This window comes from Tursiops truncatus, chromosome 10, assembly GCF_011762595.2.
Source record: "Tursiops truncatus isolate mTurTru1 chromosome 10, mTurTru1.mat.Y, whole genome shotgun sequence".
Classification (NCBI taxonomy): domain Eukaryota; kingdom Metazoa; phylum Chordata; class Mammalia; order Artiodactyla; family Delphinidae; genus Tursiops; species Tursiops truncatus.
In genome coordinates, this window is record NC_047043.1 from 97911088 (window position 1) to 97931226 (window position 20139).

The window sequence follows — 20139 nt, forward strand, 5'->3', positions numbered from 1 at the left end:
CTCAAAGGCTAATTATCTGTTTAGGTGATGCATGCCTCCCCAGCAAAATAGATGATATGTTCCCTAAAAGCAGGGACCTTCTTGGCATAATGCACAGACTTGTTGATTGAGGCCACCAAGTTCATTAGCATTGCTTAGCCATGAACACATATGATGACTCCGAAGAACGCCTCTCAGCAAACTATGCTGAGGTCTCTCTTCTCTAGGATGATTGTTTCCACTGACTTAAATTATCCCCCTGCTGCTTCTCCCTTAGTTTATCTTTTCTCACGGTGTTGATACTGAGGAGGACATAACTTTCGAGGCTTTCAAGCCAAAATATCAGGAAAGACCTTTTCATCCTCTACCCCAAAATAAACAGATCTCCAAAGAGTCAGGTTAGAGCAGTGAGTCCTGACCCCAGCCCTAAATATGCAAGACCCCTAACCCTTTAGGAGAGACAGCTCCTGAGCTCAGACCTTTAGAACCAAAGGACTGAGGTCGTTGTGTAAGTGACCTCAGAACGTTGGAAAGGAAAGTGACAAATTCAGTCCATCATGGGGCTGTTTTTTCTTTCCTTGATGCCAAGCAGCTAGCGGCTTCCCTGCTGTGCCTCCTGGAGGGTTATCATTGGGGGATCCTGAGAAAGTGCGGGCAGTAGACAAGGTGAGGATTCCATCTCAGAGGAGATCCCTTGTTTACGGGAGGGCTTGAACAAAGAGCCTTTCAGTGCAGCCACGGCCAGTCCAAAGCCGCTCCACGTTCTCGGGGCTGTCCTTGCCAACGCAGGGAAGAAGGGAGCCGCTCTCAGCTCTTTGGCACTGATGGTTAGCATTAAATAGCTTTTAAATCCTGGCAGCTTTCAAATTCCCATCTCTCTGACTTTTTCCCTGTGGTTTGGACGGTCATTTGCTAAATATTTTACGACACGTCCTATGCAGCCTCCAGAGCTCCCGCTCCACTCTCTGGACTCCCTCTCCCCCAGGATGATTCACAAGTTCATCAACAAATGTATCATCAGTTACTCACAGCACTTTCTCCGGACACAAACACACTTAGGGATTTGTGTTGACAAAAATAGGAAGAAAAGTAACCATGGTCAAGAGCCAAAAAAAAAAAAGGAAGAAAGAAAGAAAAACGGTTTCGAGGCTCCCACAAGGGCCCTTCCCCAGCACCCGCCTTGGATACGGCCTGGCTCCTCCCCCATCTCCCCGCTGTCCATGGAACACTGGAGCGGCGGGGCACCCAGGGCAGAAAGCGTACCTGCACACCCTGCTTCTCTAGACACGATCAGAAATGGGGGTGACCCAAGGGCTTCTTGCTGAGGAGCAAAGGACTGGGGCTCTTCAGTGAGAACTTGAGCTGGGAAGTCAGGCTGGTGCCACCCTGCAAATGCTCCGTCGTCAGCTCGGGGGCAGAACCGGAGTGTCAGCTACATCAACTCCGCTGAGGGCAGCAGGGCTGAGGGACCAGACTGCTGTGTAGGTTTACTTAGTTGCTCCTGGATTCCAGTGCCTTTTTCCGGGCCCCTCGAGGCTACCAGGCGAATCTTTTTTGTGGGCAGGCCCTAACTTGCTTGTGTCTCCTGCCGTGTGGTGCTGGTAAAGCAGGGCAGGGCTGACAAGGTTGGAAATTGGCCCCCGGATACCTATTCCCTTGGAAAGAGTCAGGGTACACAAGTGAGTCCCTAAAAATGTAGGATCCCTGAGCCTTCAGGAGAGACATCTTCTGAGCTCAGACCTCTAGAACCACAGACACGATCACATCAACCGACCTAGGACCTGGGGTGGGGATGAGACGCCTGTCTTCACTAAGTGCCCACCCCCCTATTTTCCTCTTCCTTCACCCCAGCCCGGTCCTTGGCCTCTGGCCCCTGGTTGCCTCCATCTACGTAATTATCACTATTACTCTCTGTATATCCCCAGCCTTCGCTCTGTGCCTGTGTGTGCTGGGCCCTCCATTTAATGCTTATTGGAGTGAAGGAAAATAGTGGCATCTTAGGAGTTTAGAAGCTGGTCAGATGCCATCTAATCCCACCTCATTCATCAAATGTATGCGCCGGGGCTTCCCTGGTGGCGCAGTCGTTGAGAGTCCACCTGCCGATGCAGGGGGCACGGGTTCGTGCCCCGGTCTGGGAAGATCCCACATGCCACGGAGCGGCTGGGCCCGTGAGCCACGGCCGCTGAGCCTGCGCGTCCAGAGCCTGTGCTCCGCGACGGGAGAGGCCGCAACAGTGAGAGGCCTGCATACCGCAAAAAAAAAAAATATGCGCCGTTCGGTCGCGGTGGCGTCTGCCACCATGTGAAGGGGGCTGCGTCGAGGCCCTGCCCTCGAGGGGGCCACATAATGCTGATGAGATCAGATGTGCTGGTGATGAACTGTCTAGAGATGGGAAGAAGGGTTCACGGGGGATGTGGGGAGGCACAGAAGTGTCACAGTATTGAACAAGCTCAGAAAACAGCAAGAAGTTAGGGATGGCTGCCCTAGCGGAGGGAGTGAGACGTGCGTGTGGCCAAGTCAGCGTCGGGTTGGGACAGCCTCACGCTCCTTGCTGAGGAACCTCCTTGGACTGTATTTGTAGGCCGTAGCGATCCAGTGGATGTTGTCAGGCAGAAGAGGGACGTGATCAAATTTGCATTCTGGAAAGTCTCTCTAGAAGTCAGATCCCCTCTACACTGCTTCCAATGGCTATCCGACTGCTGAACAGCTGCCTGGAGGCAGGGGAAGCTCTCTCCATTCCAGACCCCTTGGTGATTTCCATCTCACAATCTTGTAGGCCCAGCTCTGCCCCTGGGGTCATGCATACCACACGCTTCTTCCTGCACCCTAGAGGTTCTGACTCACCGCATTACCTGGGGTCAGGTTACAGCCTTTGGCTGAAGGACCCTGCCACCCTCCCTGTCACTGGTCCCAGGAGCCAGGGCCTCTCATTCCCCTCACCACAAAGTTCCTGCACCTCGATGGCAAGGTCATTTCTACCCCATGTGCGCATCCTACACCCATTTCCAGACAGGCTCTGCATTTGTCCTGGAATTCCAGAAAGTTAGAGCTAAAGGAAACAACCCACTCAAAGGACAGAGGAAACCCTGAGGGTCAAAGAAGTTAAGCAACATGCCCAAGGTCCTAGGAGTCTAGGATTAATTTGCTCAAAGGTGTTGAATTACACAGTTTAACAAGAGAAGCTCAAAGGGACAAACATGAAGCTAGTATGAGTATCTGCACTGGGGAGCAAAGGAAAAGGATGGAATCAAGTCCTGAGAGGGATTATTGTGACAATCAAGAGATTATTGTATAAATATTGTATAACTATTGTATAAGTCACTTAGGACTGTGTCTGGCATATGGAAAACACAGCTTTTAGGGGAGACAGTATCCTCGTGTGACTTTTTTTTTTTTTTTTTTTTTTTTTTTTTTTTGTATTTTGGCCAGTCCATGCAGCATGCAGGATGGTTCCCCAACCAGGGATCGAACCCAGGCCTCTGTAGTGAAAGCGCTGAATCCTAACCACTAGGCCACCGGGGAATTCCCCCTCATGTGGACTTTACTGTTAGGCTGATTTGGGTTAAAACTCTAACTCCACTGCTTACTGGCTCTATGACCACATGGCTTTTGGCCAATCTCTCAACCCCTCTTTAGGTCTTAATTACCCGCATATGTAAAATGGGATAGTAATCCCCATCTTACAGGGTTATCATGATGATTAAATGTAATAGTGGTTGTAAAACACTTCACATGGTTTCTTGGCACATCTGAACCAGTGAATCTGTGTTGGCTACAGACAATATTATTGCCCTTGTTATTAAAGTACCCTTCATTTAAGAAGGCTTCCTGAGCCCACGTGACAGTCTCTTCCTGTTCAAGTATCTGGGCCTTACCTGAATATCCTATAGATTCAAAGCCAGGTGAAGAGATTGGATTTCTACATTTGGCAGTACACTAAAAATACGTTCTCTCAAAAGCATTCTGCCCTCAATCCATAAGTACTAGGAGAAAATAATTATTTGAAACACAGCTGCTGTGTTCTGATTTAGAACAAATGCTGGGATGAGGCTAGGAAAACATTTTCTCCAAAAGTAGTGGGACTTTCCTCTTGTGACTTATGCTCCTAATTTTAGACTAATATTACATAGTTTGCATTTCCAGAGGGGTTATAAAGAATAAGAAAATTGCTAATTTGGGTCTGTAGGGAGTGGGCTGGGATATTTCCATCCTCTCTGGAGTTTTGTAAATATGTTCCAGGCCAAAAGTTCCCAGGAAAGGGTCATTCCTGGGATCTATTTTGTGCCACGGGCTGGGCTCAAGGAGGATCCAAGTGGCTTTCTGCTAGAGTCAGAAAACTGTGATCCTCTGGCTACTTGTCCACAATCCTGGAGGCCAGGAAGTGTGTCTAGAGTATCCACTGTTTGAGGCTCAGCTCTGCCAGGTTCTAGGTGTGTAACCTTGGGCAAGTCACTTTCCTCTCTGGGGACATAGTACCTGGTCTATAGAAGCCCCTCAGCAAATTACATCTAATTCATCCATCATGAATAAAGGAACAGGTCTCAGTTGCCCCATCTGTAAAATGGGAATAATAGTACCTAGGCTGCGTGTCTTACAGAATATCACAGGAAGGAAGCAGGGCAGGCCTGATCACCATTATTCACATATAAGAAAGTGAGACCCAGTGAGGTGAAGGAACTAGCCCAAGGTCACAGAAAAGAAAGGGAGGGGCAGAGCTAGGCTAGCCCTCCAGCTTCCTGAGGCCCACCCCGTCTAGGCTTCTTTTATAGAACAGCCCACTGTCTCTGCGAGAACAAAAGGCAGTGCTGCCTGGGTGTCGAGCATAAGCCTCCAGCATCAAAGACTTAAAGTCTGAGTGTTGGCTCTGCCACTTACTAGGTGTGCAGTCTCAGGCAGGTTGCTTCCTGCCTCTGGACCTCAGCTTCAGCATCTAACTTGTGAAGACCTCGGTTCCTATAGGTTTCTGTAAGGAATAGAGATCACGTATGGGGGACACGCCTAGAGTTCCTAAGCAATTAGAATCTTCTAAATACAAGCACCTCCAACCTCACACAAGCTTGCTGGGTGCTGGTGCCTACCGGGGCACACTGGCGACCAGATGGTTTCTTCTCAGCCAGAGGAGAAATCCTGATTCCAGCCTGTGAGGCGTGTGCAGCGCTGGCCCGGGTTCTGACAGCAATTTGCCCAGGCCCTCGGGAAGGCACTTTCCCTGAGCCTCAGGTTCCTCATCTACACAGTCAGAGGCTCCGTTCTCTCCACTTTGGGGCTCTGCTGCCCCAGGACCTTGGGGTGGAGGGAGGGGAAGCTGGAGGGGAGGGGGCTTGGCTGACCCTCGGAGCCTGTCTGTGTTCCCTGCGGCCCGGGCGCGCCCTCCCCTCCGCGGCCCCCTGGACCGGTCGGCAGCCAGTGCTCCTCGGGGGCTGGGCTGCTCCAGCGGAGGGGGCGCCGGCGAGGGGCGAGGGCCGGGGGGCCGCGGAGGCGCCGGTTCCCACCCAGGGCTGAGGGGAGGGGGGCGTCGTGCTGAGTCAGCGGCTGGCTGCCCTGCGCTGGGGCTCCCTGGCCTCGGGGCCTGCCAGCTGAGCCCCGGCCAGGAGCCCCCGGGAGCCCCGCTGCGATCGATGACGCTGCCGCTGCTGCCACGGCAGCGGCAGCGGGAACCGGGCCCCGAAAAAGCGTCTTCCCAGCCAGGCCTCCCAGGGCTCCGGGGGGACCAGCTGTCGGTGCAGGGGCGGCCTCCTTCGGGCAGGATCCTGGCCAGCGCCACCTCTGCCCTCCCCGCCTCCCCGCTAGATCCCCTAATGATGGTCATTATTCCTCTCACCCATGCAAGCTTTACTTATAAACTGCTTTGCAGCCATTTAATCCTTCCAGAAACCCAGTGAGGTAGTTTATGAGTCAGGGCCGCACAGCAAATAAACAGCTCACTCAGAAAGGACCATTGGGGAGAGTTTAGTGCGGGACTATTTGCAAAGTTGAGGGGGGTGGGCGGTGTCCTGGGAAACCAGTAAAGCTGGTGAGACACCCCAAGGCTAGCCAGGGCCGCGGGGAAGGGGGAAGGTTACTAAAACCCGAGAAATGCAGCTGTAAGAGAGGGCTCCCTGCAGGAGCCTGGGCCCAGGGAACTGAGGGGCCCCATCACTGAGTCCCCCAGATGGCAGAGAGCAGCTGGGGGATAAGGACCCTGTCCCCTCTCTCCTCCTATCCTCCCATCTCAGTCTCCCATTGGCCACATCCTACCGGAAGCCAGAGAACAAAAGAGCCCGCGGATAGGACCCACGATCCCCCCTACGACTCAGCCCCTGGGGCACAGGCAGGGTAGAGAAGGGGGTGGGTCGGGGGTGAACCTGCAGGGCAGGTAGAATCCAGCACAGGTGGGAGGTGTCATTAAGCCCACGATGCTGGAAAAGGAAGCAGAGACTCTTAAATCTGAGGTCGCAGAACAGTAACTGCCCATCCTGGGATTCAAGCTCGGGTGCGTCCAGCTCCAAAGCCCTAGTTCTTTCCACTGTGTTAGACCAGCTGTGAGAGCAGACCGAGGGGACCAGGGCAAGAAGACGGGAGGGTTGATTCATTCAGCATCTCCTAGCCAGGGTGTCCTGGTATCCGGGAACCCACCCCATCTCATTCAGTGCTTCCTGACCCATTTCCATGATATTCCCTGGAGACCTGAGGAGTGTAGCTTAAAGCAGCCCGTGCGTGTTTTCTCTCTAAAGTTAACGTAAACTTTATAGTTTACTTCACCAAATATATATATATATTTAATTGTTTAAAATAAAAATAACTTAAAAGTTACTTTATTGCTCCCTACCCCAAAAGTTCAAGGAGAGAGAGACCCTCCAGGGAGGGGTGCTACACTTTTTCTCTGGCTTCAGGTGCCCCTAAAATAAGGCTGTGCACCCCACTGTGAGAAGCACAGAGAAGTCCTTTAGGGAAAGAAGTTCCTTGCCCAACATCACACAGCTAATAATCATACTTGGAATCCTGTGACCCTGCTCCCTGCATGGTTGAGAGAAAGGAAATCGGGCCAAATGGAGCCCAGGAGAGAGTCTCAGAAGGGGAGGTGGTCACTAGTGGTCGGCCTGAGAGGGCGGAGGGGGAAGAGATTTGAGCTCGGGGTCAGCCTATGTCCACTGGGTTCTCCGTCCCCAGCTCTGGGGACACTCAGAGGAGCCTGGTGAGGCTCGTGTCCTCAAGGAGCTCACACCCCGAGGAGACGGGCATAGAAGCTGGTAGAAGGGCTGGGAGGCAGGCAGTCCCACCAGGCAAGTGGCAGGAAGTCGAAGGGCTGGGAGGCAGGCAGGTGGGTTCAGAGCCCCAGCCTTGCCCCTTCTTGGCTGTATGACCTTGGGCAAGTCGTACGGCCTTCCTAGGCTTCTGATCCCTCCTTTACAACTGGGCAAGCTCCTGCCTACCTCATAAGCTAGTGGGAGGAAGCACGCGGTGCCGCGTGGCAGCACCTGCACCGACAGCACACGTGAATTGGTTGGCATCTCCTTACGATGATAAGCCCTGGGCTGGAGGGCTGTGCGGCCACGGCTGGATGGGACGGCCGCACTCCCCCAACCAAAAGTTGCATTTCTTGGTCCAACGTCAAAAGAGGTTCTCTCAGATCTCCTGGATGATCTGAGCTCTGTGGTTTCTGTCGCCGTGCAGCTGTGGGAGAGGTTTAACTCTGCCCGGGGCGGGGGTGGCTAGGGAAGGCTTCACAGAGGAGGTGCCCTTTGAGATGGACCGAGAGGATGTATGAGGGTCTTCCCGGGAGACAGGGGAGGGTTGTCCAGGCAAAGGCGAGTGGCATGTTGGGAAGGGTGAGTGTTTTGGTGTAGGTGGAACAGAAGCGGGGAAGGAGAAATGGCTGGAATCAAATTAGGGCGGGGCCCCTACCGACAGATGGAGGGGTTCGGACTTCATCCCAGGGGGAGAGCAGAGCCATGGAGCCTTTAAGCAGGGAGGTGGCAGTTGAGGTACTCGCTCTAGCGACCCCTCTGTCAGCAAGCGAGGAGATGGGACGTGATGGGAAGGTGGGGAGACCTCTAGAGGCTATGACAGTTATGAGACAAGAAGAGATTGTGGCCCAAGTGAGGGGGCACATTAGCCATGAGGACAGAAGGAGAGGAGAGATCTGGGAACCAGTCCAGGCTCGGCTTCAGGTAGGGGTGACAGAGGGTGATTCTCAGGGTTTGATGTGGGTGACACGGAAAGACATGCTTTTTATCGAGATGGGGGCTTGTTTGCGGGAAGGAGCAGGAGCTCTGCTCTAGAAATACTGCGGTGGTGATGGGGACACTTGTTAGTCATCGGGGCGGGGAGGGCTCATTAGCTGTCACACAGATGGGTGTGTGCAGCTCAGCGGGAGTTGGGCTTGGGGGGCCACGTGGGCACGATGGAGGAGGGTGAGGACAGCAACAGGAAAGGAGACCAACTAATATTCCAAAAATCCATTTGACTCCCTAAGCCCTGTTTTCCCACCAGGGTCAATAGGAGATTTGACTTTCTCCGTTTTCTTTTTATCTATTGGCTCCATAATATTTATTGAGTGCCTTCTACGTGCTGCGGGCCGCTGGAGAAATAGGATTCTATTCAACGGCCAGTTCTTCAGAGCCTCCCGTGGGCAAAGTCACACGCCATCCCACTTCCCCTAAGAGTGACCGTCAGGGATGAACAGTATTCTTTCCATTTCACTCTCACCTCCAGGAATGGGGTTAGGGGCTGCATGCATGGGTCCCCGTGGGCATCCCATGGGGCCTCTGCACGCAGAAGCGCCACTTCATAGATGCTTTGCTCTGGCTCCTCTGTAGGGCTCAGTACTCTCCCATAACTCAACAGAAACCTCCCCTGAGCTCCTAGCTCTCCTTTTAGAGAGAGTTTTATTATCAGGAAGCCGTGGCCCAGACAGACGGCGGGGCCCAGGGCCAGAGTCCTTTCACTCTTAGATTCCTCTTCCTCCAGTTCCCAGCCTGGGAGAACCCCCCTCCCATCCAGCCTCACCCCAGCCTGTGTCCCTGGACCTCAGCTGGAGCCCCAGACTAGACTCGCCGTGGTTGAAATTCAGCCCCTGATCTGATTCCCTGGGTATTCTTTCCACCCCATTTTTTCCAGGCCTGAAACCTTGGGGCCTCGGTTTTTTCATCAGTAAAATGGACATGATTGCCAGTTTACAGATGGAACAAGGCTGTTTGGAGGATCAAATGAGATACTGGGAGGAGAAAGTGCTTTGCAAACACTGTAAACTAGAAATCATGGGGCCACTGAGCTCCTGTCACTCTTTTTAGAGCCATGTCCCCACCTGCGTCCCTGAGTCCGGCCCCAAGGCAGGAGCTCTCAAGACTCAAGCAAGAGGTCTGAGGTGAGGAAGATAAGCCCAGGGGCTAAGGTTCAACCCCAGGGAATCAGCTTTTGTCCCCGGCGCTATGGGAGCCAAGCCTCTGCCCAGGTTTTATGAGCTCAGAGAGGGTTTACACTATGACTAATAGCCCATCTCACTCCCTGGGTCTCCTGCTACCTGCTGGGCAGGAAGTCTGCGGGGACTCAGCCCCCCTTAATCACCGCCACCTCCCCGTGACCCGCCTCAATCACGTCTCTTTACAGTCGGGCAGAGCCCGCTGGGCCTCCTCAAACTTCCATATCTGCGCCGGGAGATCACTGATACGGCTCATGGCGTTTGCTCGCTTCCACGCCCTGGGCCCAGCATTCGGGAGTCACGCAACCCCACAGGCCCAGGGCGGAAGCAGCGAGGCCAGGCTGGGAGCCTCCCTTCCCTGTAAAGTACATGAACCGAGCCTGTCTTTACGGCCACCTGGCCGGCCTCAAAGCCACCGGGCAGTCTTCCTCCTTCCCAAGGACTGTCCCCCTCCGCCCCTCCTGCCCCGCCCCCCACACACATCTACGTTCTCCCTGGGCTCCAGGGATCTCCAGACACCGCATTTCTCCTGCCAGGGAGGGAGAAAGTTGCTAACCTCGTCACCACGCCAGTCCATCCCTCATTCACTCACCCACTCAAGTGTTCCTTCCGGGCCCACAGAGCATCCTCTCTGAGCCCGGCCCTGTTGCCGCGGACAGAGATGAGTGAGCCTGTCGCTGCCCTCAGGGAGCGCGTCGTCAGAATTGGAAGGGGCTGCGGAGACCGTCTGGGGGGCGTTGCAGGAGGCAGAGGGAGAAGTCCCAGCGCATCCCTCGCCCGCACCCCTTGCCTGCACCTGGCCGCCGGCTTGGCCTGATGGTCTTTGCTGGGGTCTCTGGGGTCTTCCTGCTCCCCGGGAGCAGCCCACAGTCAAGGGCTGATGGCAGTCGGGGGCACACACCCAGCTCCCTCACCCCTCTGGTGCGGACTCCCAGGGTTTCCTAGTGGGATGAAGATGACGTCTCCCACCGTGGTAAACGGCTTGAAAGCACAGGTTTTTTGGGCCGACTTCTCTTCCCCCAGCCTGTGGTGTTCTCCTCGCCTCCCAGTAACTGACGTCCACGCAGAGCCCTGCTCAGGGTCTGCTGTGGAGGGGCCCACGCTAAGGCACCCCGTTAACAGTAATGGCAGCCAGCCGTCCACACGGGCTGTGGGAGCGCCCTGAGCGCCTCCTGAATACCAGACTCTGGGTGCGGGGGACACTGGACGGATCCAGTCATGGGCCCTGCCTTCAAGAAACGCCCTGTCTAGTGAGGGAGACAGACACGGAAACCAATGGTTACCGGTCAGAGTGATGCGGGCAGTGACGGAATGTGGTCCAGGCTGCTGTGACGACACAGAGGGGAGCCCCTAACTCAGCCTGGGGGTGGGAGAGGCATCCAGTAAGCTGGGTCTTAAAAGTCCCGCGGGAGGAAGTGTGCAAGGGTGTTGCGGGTCAGGAAAGGGATGCGTGAAGGCCGAGTCCAGCGTGGCCTGGCTCTGGAGACACTAAGTAGTCCACTGGGGGTGGGACACGGCTCATAAGAAAGAGCACCGGGAAATGAAGCCGAATCCAGATCCTAAAAGGACTCTTATTTTTCCGTTTGCGTTTTTCAAAGAGAATCTGAAGAGGGCAATGTTTAAGCCGAGGAAATGAGGCTCTAATGGTGTATTTCAGGCACCAGAGGAGCCGTTATGCAAAGCAAGGTCCTTCACTGCTTCTTGTCCTGCTGGCCTGGCTGTGACCAGATGGCCGTCTGCAGGGGGACTCAAGGCTTTGGAGGACAGAGTAGAGCAGAAGGCAGCAAGCAGGGCGGCGCCGGGCTCCCCTCTCCGGCCAGCGCAAGCTAGCCCTGAAAGCCCCCGCTCTCAGGCCTGGCTCCCACTCTTCCCAGAGATCCCTGTCTGTTGGAAATATGGGAAAATCAGATTTTGATGATAATTTATGTGGGTATGGAGGAGAGGTGATTCAGACATTCCTGGGCCCGTCAGGTGAGCCGGTGGATTGGAGCCACAGAAAGTCAGTTCCGTGAGCAACAGAGAAGCCTGTGAATTGGGTTCAGGAGGCTGACTGGGTAACAGAGTCTTCAGTGCGGGGAGGTGCATTTCTGAGCCCAGCGGGGGACGGTCACTGAAATCTCTCCCTGGCCCAGCTCCACGGACTTATATCTGGGTCCTAGGAAAGAAGAGACCTCTGGGTTAAGCCTAAAAGAGCTTCTTTAATAAATCTCTGTTCCCAGTTCTTTTCCTGGGTTCTCTGCCTGAGTCTTACAAGAATCCAACGGGGCTCCTGTAAAATTCCTATGCCCCTTTTTAAGAAGAGGTAAGAGAAGCTCAGAATTGCTGAGTAATTTGCACGTTTTTAAGTTGACAGAGAAAGGGGTGAGCCAATTTCCCACACTGCACCTCAGCCCCAGATGAAGCTCTGACACTCCCAAGAAGTCCAGTGAAGTCAGGCAGCCCCCGGACCAGGAACAGCCAGTCTTTTCAGGGAGCACCTGCCAAGCTCTAGAACCTCAACCTGATTGGCCCACCAAAGTCGCATGACACACCACCTACCCAATCCCTGCATCCAGGGGGACGCTAAAAGCCAATGGGCTTATCCCTGTGTCTCATGCCCACCCCTGAAGCAGGGGATGGAGCCCCGCCCCCTCCAGCACTTTGGGAAGGTGAGGACATCTCTAAACAAAAACCAGGAGCTGTTGCTAAAGGAAAAGGAAGTGAATTCTGGAGGAGCAAATAGCTGGTGACGGCTTCAGTCGTGTGAGGGAAACGTGATATATTCCATCCACAACAGACGTGGAGCACATACAGAATTGTGTCAGGGCCCCACCAGAAAACAGCAGGCACGCTCAGGCTGAGCAGTTTAAAGAGGGCTGAATAAAGGGGTCTGTTTCTAAAGGGGCGGGCAGAGTGTAGAGAGACCACAAGGGGCAGTGCAGACCCAGGGCAAGGCTTAGTGACAGAGAGACAACAGTCACCAGAACCTGGAGGGAGAGTAAGCTGTGGGGAGAAGACAGCTGGCAAGAGAGTGACTTTGGTCCAGGGAGGTGGCCAGCTCATGGGGCCCCGACAGGGCAGGAACCAGGGGAATAAGCCCCCATCCGGCTCTCTTTCTCTCTCTGTCTCAGGTGTGCGTCCTGTTGACTACAGCTGGCCAGAAACCACAGGGCAAGGATGTCGATTCATGCAAACTGCGCAGGTCAGCCTCCAGCCTGGAGAAAGGTAGGATGTGGATCTAGGGAAGCAGATAGAAGGTGCCCAGCACATTGATGGCTCAGCAACTCTCGAAAGCAGTGCCCTTGGTCCTCATGCTGGGGAACTCCACTGCAAGCAGCGTTGTCACTGTTAAGGGTGCTTGAAAACGTGTCCCAGGACATGTCCAGACTCTGATTCGGTATGTCTTAGAATGGGTTCATCTGGGCCTTTGGTGCAGATGGTATCGGGGGGAGGTGATTACAGGAAGCAGCAGTGAGGGCGTGAGGAGAACCAGACAGGCAAGGAGAAAAAGTCAGTGTGAGTGTGTGGTGGCAACGTTGCTAGCCTCTCAGTGGATAAATACTCCCAAGATTGTTCACCGGAAGCGCAGTCCCCGTCCCCCACTGGTTGAGGACTGACCCTGGGGGTGTGCTGACCGTGTCTGCATGTGGGTCTCAAAGGCTCCCACAACCTGGGAGCAAATCCTGGGGCAGAATGTGGAAAGATGTGCTGCACGTTCCAGACACGGGCCTCTGACAGCTCGAGGTGAGCCTGAGCCTGCACAGAAGCATCCCACAGCTGTGGCTGATTAGAAGCGGGCCTGGGATGTGACGTGGGCACCAGGTGCACGTGCATCTGCCAAAGGGGTCCTGTGTGCAGCCCCGAACCTGCACTGTAGGTGCACATGCCAGGTGCTCCTGAGAGAGACGGTCAGTAATCCACAACTGGGCAAACTTCCAAGCAGGACAAAAGACTATGTTTTAGGTACAGGGGGCTGTGAGTGAGTCAGAGTCCCTCAGAAGAGGGAATGAGTGGTTGGTTGCGCTGATATATAATCTTGTGCCTTGAGTGTGTCAGTTATCTACTGCTGAGTAACAAATTACCCCCAAATCTGGTGGCCTAAAACAATGATGATCATCTGTTGTCTCACACAGTATCTCTGGGTCAGATTTCGAGGCAGCTTAGCTGGGAGGTTTTGACTTGGATTGTCTCAAAGGTTGCATCCAGGTGTCAGCTGGGTTGCATCCTCGGAAGGCTTGGCTCTGGCTGTGGGATCTGCTTCCGAGATGGTGCACTTGCATGGCTATTGGCGGGAGGCCTCAGCTCCTCACCATGTAGACCTCCCTGCTTGAGTGTCCTCACAACGTGGCAGCTGGCTTCCCCCAGGTGGGGGATCCCAAAGAGCAAGGCAGCATCCACAAGGCCTTTTATCACCCAGGCTTGGAAGTCACGTTCTGTCATTTCCACGAGGTCCTATTGGTCACGCAGGCCAGCCCTATTCACCGTGGGAGAGGACTACACGGGGCATGGATACCGGGAGGCTCGGATCACTGGGGATCACCCTGGAGCCTGGCTACCGCCCCAGTGTTTGCCCAGAGCCTGGCACGTACAGCCACCCAATTAGTGTTTGGCGAGCGTTGACTCTGTCCCAGCATCGTGCAAGGCTTGATGCAGCCCCTACCCCCGAGGACTCGTATTATTCTTGGAATTTTAAGATAGAGATTTAATAAGGAGAGGCCAGTACAAGCTAGTGGTCAAGAGAACCATAAACGAATAGGCTCAAGGAGCTCAACGTGGCCCAGGAGGTAGTCCAGACGCCTTGGTGGCAGGCGGAGAACCAGCTGAGCCCCTGTGCTGACCTCAAGGGGAAGTTCCTTACTGCTTGCGAGTGGGGCGCAGGAGGTCCTGGGCCTCTGAGCCGAGTGGCCGGGTGACATTGAGCCGCTTCTGCCCTCTGTTTCCTGCCCGATGACTGACAGCACCCAAGATGGTTGCTCCAGTTTGGGACAAGCCTGGAGGCTGAGAGCTGGACAGGCCCCGAGAGGCCGTCTAGTCTCACATCCAATGTGAAGAAAGTGAGTCCAGAGAGAAAAGGGGGTTATCTAAGGTCCCTGGGAAACTGACACAAACTCGGCACCCACTTTGAGCCAGGCCTTGTCCTGGAACCTTCACCCCCATCGTGCCATTTAGTCTTTACAGCAACCCTGAACTGTAGGAATGATAGGCTACGTTTTACAGAAGAGAACTGAGCTGTCCAGGGTCAGAACTAAGAAGTGGTGGGGCCTAGATTTGAACCCTGGTCTCTCTGACCCTGAAGGCCATGCAGGGTACAAGGTGGACAAATGGAAGACGGTAGAGTCGAACGTCAGTGCCCCTACCAACGGTGGGCTCTGGGGACCGTGTTTATCTCCAGCCCTGGCTGAGCTCCCTGGATGGTGCCAGGGACACGGGGTGTGTTTAGCAATCCCCGGGTAGAGCCGGCCGCTCTGGGACGGAGCACGCGGTGGTGACACCATGGAGCTCTTGGCTGTCTCCACCGTCCCCGTTGCAAGAAGGGCAGCCACCACGTGAGACAGTTATTGCCACACACGTGGGGCTCAGCATCTTAGGATAAGGCCACGGGAACTCAGGGGACCTGAGCTCTGGTGCAAAGGCTCATATGATCAGGACCGATGTTGTGTAATGGTTTGGGTCAAGGGTTTGCTAGTCAGAGGCCCCGATAAACAGTGCTGGGCTCCTTAGATACAAACACAACAAGCGTTTATTGGGTATCCGCTGAGTGGCAGCCACAGGCCAGGGCGCCGAATATACATTATTTCATATTTTCACAGCATTCCTGGGACGGGGGCGGTGTCGTCATCTCTCTTGTAGGTGAGGAAACTGAGGCTGAGGGGGGCGATGACATCCACAGTCACAGTTATTTAGGGCCTGAGTCAGCATCGGAACTCGGGGCTCCGGGACTCTCAGACCCCCTCCGCAGGCTGCGCCTCTGTTCTAAGGACGGGGATCTCTGCCCCAAGGGTGCGTGGTCAGAGGGGAGGCCCTTTCTTTGCATTGACCACAGGGTGCTTCCTGCAGCAGCCGTCCAGGTTTGCAGTGTCACCCAGGGGTTAAACATGGGCCATTAGGTGTCTGAGAGAGCGGCCTTCAAGCGCTGCCACTTGCAAGCTTTGTGGCTTCGGGCAAAGCCTGTCAGCCTGGGTGAGTCTCAGTTTCCTCCCACCTAGAGCAGCCTAAGAATCTGTGCTGCGGGCTGCCCGTAAAGGGGGATGTGGCTCAGGTACTCCGTAGCCGGGATCTTGACTTCCACGAGAGCCTGGGCACCCCTTAGCGGGACAGTCACCATCTTATTCACCTTCGCATCTGCTGAACACGGAGCCTGGTGCACTCCAACCAACGGCTCAAGGCCCCGCGTAAATGTCATCACCTCTGAGAAGCCGCCCTCGATGCCACCGGCCCCCTTCACCGTGTTCTCAGTCCTGTGTTCCTTTAACGCCCTGGACAGACCTCTGTGTTGGCATTGATCGGCTTGGAGAAGAGTATAGTTTCATGGCAAAGAGCAAGGCGGATCTGGAGTCCAGTCCATCCCTGCCTTTCTAGCGGCCCTGGACAGGTGACTCCACCTCTTTGATCGTCAGCATCATTTCCTGAAGACAGGAATGGTAACCCTGTCCTCTCAGGGTAATTTGTTCCTACTCCTAGCACAGGAATTGACACAAACTAAAGGGGTAATAAATGGTATCATCGTTGTCATGGTTGCCGGCATTGTTACTGTTGTTATGCAAATATTCTTTTGTCTGTCCGTCTCTTCCCCCGGGCTCTGAAGTTGCAGGAAACCCAGGAGGACAGGGGAGCCTGACCTCTGCTGACCAGTCTGTTCTGTGCCAATATCTACGCTGGGGGCTTCGCATATGCTGTGATCCTGTTTGACTCTGCTGGCCGGTGGCACTGTCCTCATTCTTACAGAGAAATGCCCTGAAGCCCAGAGAGGTGAAGTAACGTGTGGAAGGCTGCACACCATGGAGAGGTGGAGTGGGTCTTCTAAGCCCCGCTCCTTCCACCAAACCTATCTCATTCATCTCTGCATCCCAGGGCCCAGCACGACAGGGACCCGAGAAACGCCTGTTGACGAACGATCAGCGTCCCAGCTCAGGCCGTGACACGTGACGTTTAGGAGGGGGTCTGCTTAGGCCTCGGGGTGTGTACTTTGCAGGGGCAGAGAAGGGCACTTCCTCCCAGGTCTGATGCAAACACTCATGCCGGGATGGATGAGGGTTGCCAGACACACAGCCACTGGAATCCGGTCCCTCCCTGGCCGGCCCAATGTCGTTGCTCCACACTGGCTCCCGTGGGGACCGTCCACCTCAGCCCTGGCCAGGCTCCACATCACCTCTGGACCCGGACTTAGAGCATCCCCACCCCCGTGTCCTTCTTCTGGAGCTGGAGGGAACAATCTTTCATTTATGTTTCTTTACTGTGCGATTCATTTTATTTTAGAAAAAATATATAGTTAATAGAGAATGAAATTCTCTATTTATTTCAAATATTTATTTCAAAACGAAAACTGAGAAGTTACGGATTAACCACAACATGACACGGAGAGGCAAGCGCCGTTCACATCTTCCAAACTCCCAGTCTACGTGGACACATGCATACCTTTACAGAAATGTCTTTTTTACCAAAATGCTGTTTGGAAACCTGCTTCATCATCTAAAAAAATATTATGACAAAAATAATTCGTGTGCGTGATAGACAAAGTGCAAACGTTGGATGACGCGGAACAAAAGCAGACGTGGCCGCCACTGCCGGCCTTTGGTGGGAATTTCCTCTCCATCGACATTTCTTTGCTGTAGGTGATGCAGGCAAGGCTGTGCCACGGTGCTTGAGGATGAGCGTCAACATGTTTTCTCTCTAAATCCGACGAGGATGTTTTCAGGGTGGGCGAACGTGGGAAGTTGAAGCAGGGCCTCTGGTCTTCACGCTCCCGTGGCCACGCGTGCAGGACTCGCTGGTCTCTCAGAGGCGGGCGGCTCTGAACCCGCAGGCCCAGCCAGGGTGGAAGGGTTCCCTGACCCAGGTCCCCCCCACCTCACCCCAGTCACAGTCACTGCTCCAGCATCCACCCCTCCTCCCCGGCCTCCGTGCCGTAGGCCCATCAGCAGCTCAGCCGCCTCCAGGCCACCTCCCAGGTCCCCAGTCTCTGGGGACACAGCCCCTTCCTTCCCGCTTCTACCCCTTCTATCCAGAGCCATCCAGGACCGTCACCTCTGGGAGCACAGGCTCTAGGGGAGAAAAGGCCAGTAAATTCTTCTCTGGGAGAAGCTGATGTGGAGAGGTGGAGATGCAACCTCTCTTTCCTCCTGGAATCTCCTACAGCAGTAAGAACGAGTCAGGAGTTAATATGCCCACACGGTGTCCCGCCCGCGGCAAATGCCCATAGCAAGCAAATGCACAGTGGCACTCTTTTGGAACCTCTTTCCATTCCCTGTCTCCTTCATGTTTTTTCTCCTGTTCAAGCTCTTCTCCTTCTCCTCTACTTTCCTGGCCCCTCCAGCCCTCGCTGGCCTTGCCCTCTTTTGAAATCCTAAGGCTGAAGGATCCCGGACTGTAGGGCCTCCAGACGGGGTGGCTCGGGTCACCGCCGTGTGCGCTGGGCTTGGCTGGTCTTCAAGCGCCGTGGGTTCAGGCGCTGCGTCTGCCCTTGATGGATCCCGGAGGAAGCGGCCAGGGACTTAGCAGGAGCCACTCTTGACCGAGAGGTAGGAAGTTAGATGGAAGACATCTGTCCCCAAACCTCATCTCCATTGGTGCAACATAGAGGCTTCTTCTAGGGTGCGTCTGTGGGCCCAGAGCAGCAAGTGTCAGCCCGAGCTTAAGGGCAGACCTGGAGTCTGTGGCTGCCGTGGAGTGGTGGGGAGAACCCGGAGAAGCTTCAGCAGCATCTGGGGTGTGGGCAAGCCCGAGGCCGGCAGCCGAAAGCCAGCAGCCTGGTTAGTGGCAACACCACCTGTGCAAGGCAGCCCAAGACCAGGCGGTACAGATGTGGGAGGTCTTGGAGTGTCTGAAGGAAGTAAAGGTGGATGATGGGTGTCCGATGGCTAACCCAGTGACCCCAGTGGCAAAAGAGTGGCCTTCTCAGTGCCCCAGCCCCTCCTGTGGCTTCACCCAGTCGATCTGGTTTAGCTGGAGCCTGATTCAGGCCACACAGGTCGTCAAGAGGAAGGACCCAGAGGAAGGAACTGCTTCTGTCACCTTTCTTTTTATGTGCTCTTTGCGTCTAGATACGTGGTAGCCATAAAATGAGCGATCCCTGCCTTGGCCAACATGGTGTCCAGACCATCGCTGACTTTTTCTCATTGCCAGTGTCATCAGGATGAACCCCAACAGAGCGGCTAGTGCAGAGCTGTCTGTCCCTAAACCAAGTGGCCCTGACAAGCGAACTCCTCCCTTCCCCTGACTGGCCTGTGGTACCTCTGCTTCTGTCTTTGCTGGTGGCTGCACCTCTCATGAGTGTCGGGTTTCAGCAGTGCTGCCCGCTCCCTGAATTATCATCTGCTCTCTGAAAACTGAGTCACCTCGTAAAAACTCTACATGTATTTAAGTCATTTCTAAATCCAGCAGGTACCCAGCACATCGCGGGTTCTCAATTGGCATTTGCGCTTTCATTCAATCGGAGAACTCAGGGAAGGGGCCTAAAGGAAACTCATTTTCCCTGTCGACTCCGGTGTAGCTGCCAGCAGATCCAGGCCCCTCTGGCCAGGTCACTCCCTTGCTCAGACACCTTCAGTGGCTCCCCGTGACCTACGGGATAAGATTACAAATCTTAACCATCATTGAAGACCCTCGCAGTCTGACTCCAGCCGGCCTTTCCAGCCTCACCTCCCAGTCTAGCCACACAGGGCCACGAAGCCTTCTCCAGCTGTCCCCGGTCCGTTCGGCGTTCGAGGCCCAAACCCTCCCTGGGTCCTTCCTTAGTTCTTCCATAGCACTTTTATTCTAATCCTCGTCAAAAGGGAACTTAGATTCCCGTAGGGTTTTGGCCGTCCGTCGCAGGGACTGGAACTTTCTGGGTTGGAGGTGTTGTCTTAGCTGAGAATCCTCCATGCCCTGCGCCCAGAGGAGCTCTGTCAATACCCAGTCACCGCGCCAGATGCTTTTGACAAACAGGAGCTCATCACTGTGGCAACCTCGCAACCCGGGCAGTGCTTTCCCCAAAACGAAGTCTCAGGTTAAGCAACTCGCCTGAAAGTCGCATCCACTTAGCTTCAAAGGCAGAACTCTTTCCCATGTGTCCAAAATACGAAAAATAAATCACTCTTTTCGCAGAAGCAGTGTTACCTGGACCTAATTCCACCTCTCGTGGAAGCTCCCTACCAGGGCAAACAGCCCCCTTCTGTGAATTTCAGTTTCCTCAGCTGTTACGGGGTGTGATGTTAATAGCTTCCTTCTTGGGCTGACAGATAATGCACGCAAAGCGTGCGCCCTGGTGATAAGTCCTCTTCCTTCCTGGGTGCCCTGCCCCATCTCCATGTGGTGCAGAGGCCCCTGCGACGGCTGAGCAGTGCTGGCTGGGGCAGGGCAGGAGGCAGGGCCCGGGCCTTCCTGAGGTCCCCCAGAATCCCACCTCTGGCCCCTCTGGGCGGGGGGTGGGCGGGGAGCCAGGCTCCCTGGTCGCTGATGAAATGTGTCTGTTGTGTGCCTGTTGGGAAACGCTGAGAGTGGAGAGGACGGCACAGCAGGCATTGCGTCTCCCTGCCGGGTCCAGGCTGCTTGAGCAACCCCCTAACCCTGGCAGTTGCTCC

At 54.7% G+C, this 20139-nt stretch overlaps 1 protein-coding gene across 14 annotated transcripts in view; it reads left to right on the forward strand.

Moving 5' to 3' along the window:
• LOC101327326 (peroxisome proliferator-activated receptor gamma) overlaps positions 1–20139 on the forward strand; it is a 222901-nt gene that overhangs the window by 130140 nt on the left and 72622 nt on the right. For 2 of the 14 annotated variants that reach the window (XM_073787724.1, XM_019944613.3), the window contains one exon: positions 12490–12583. The exons of 9 other annotated variants lie outside the window; for them this stretch is intronic. In XM_073787724.1, the coding sequence (XP_073643825.1) occupies positions 12490–12583 (94 nt within the window). Of the gene's footprint in view, positions 1–12489; positions 12584–15564; positions 19666–20139 lie in introns of those variants that run through there. 3 more of the 14 variants (XM_073787722.1, XM_073787723.1, XM_073787721.1) reach the window with 3 other exon arrangements.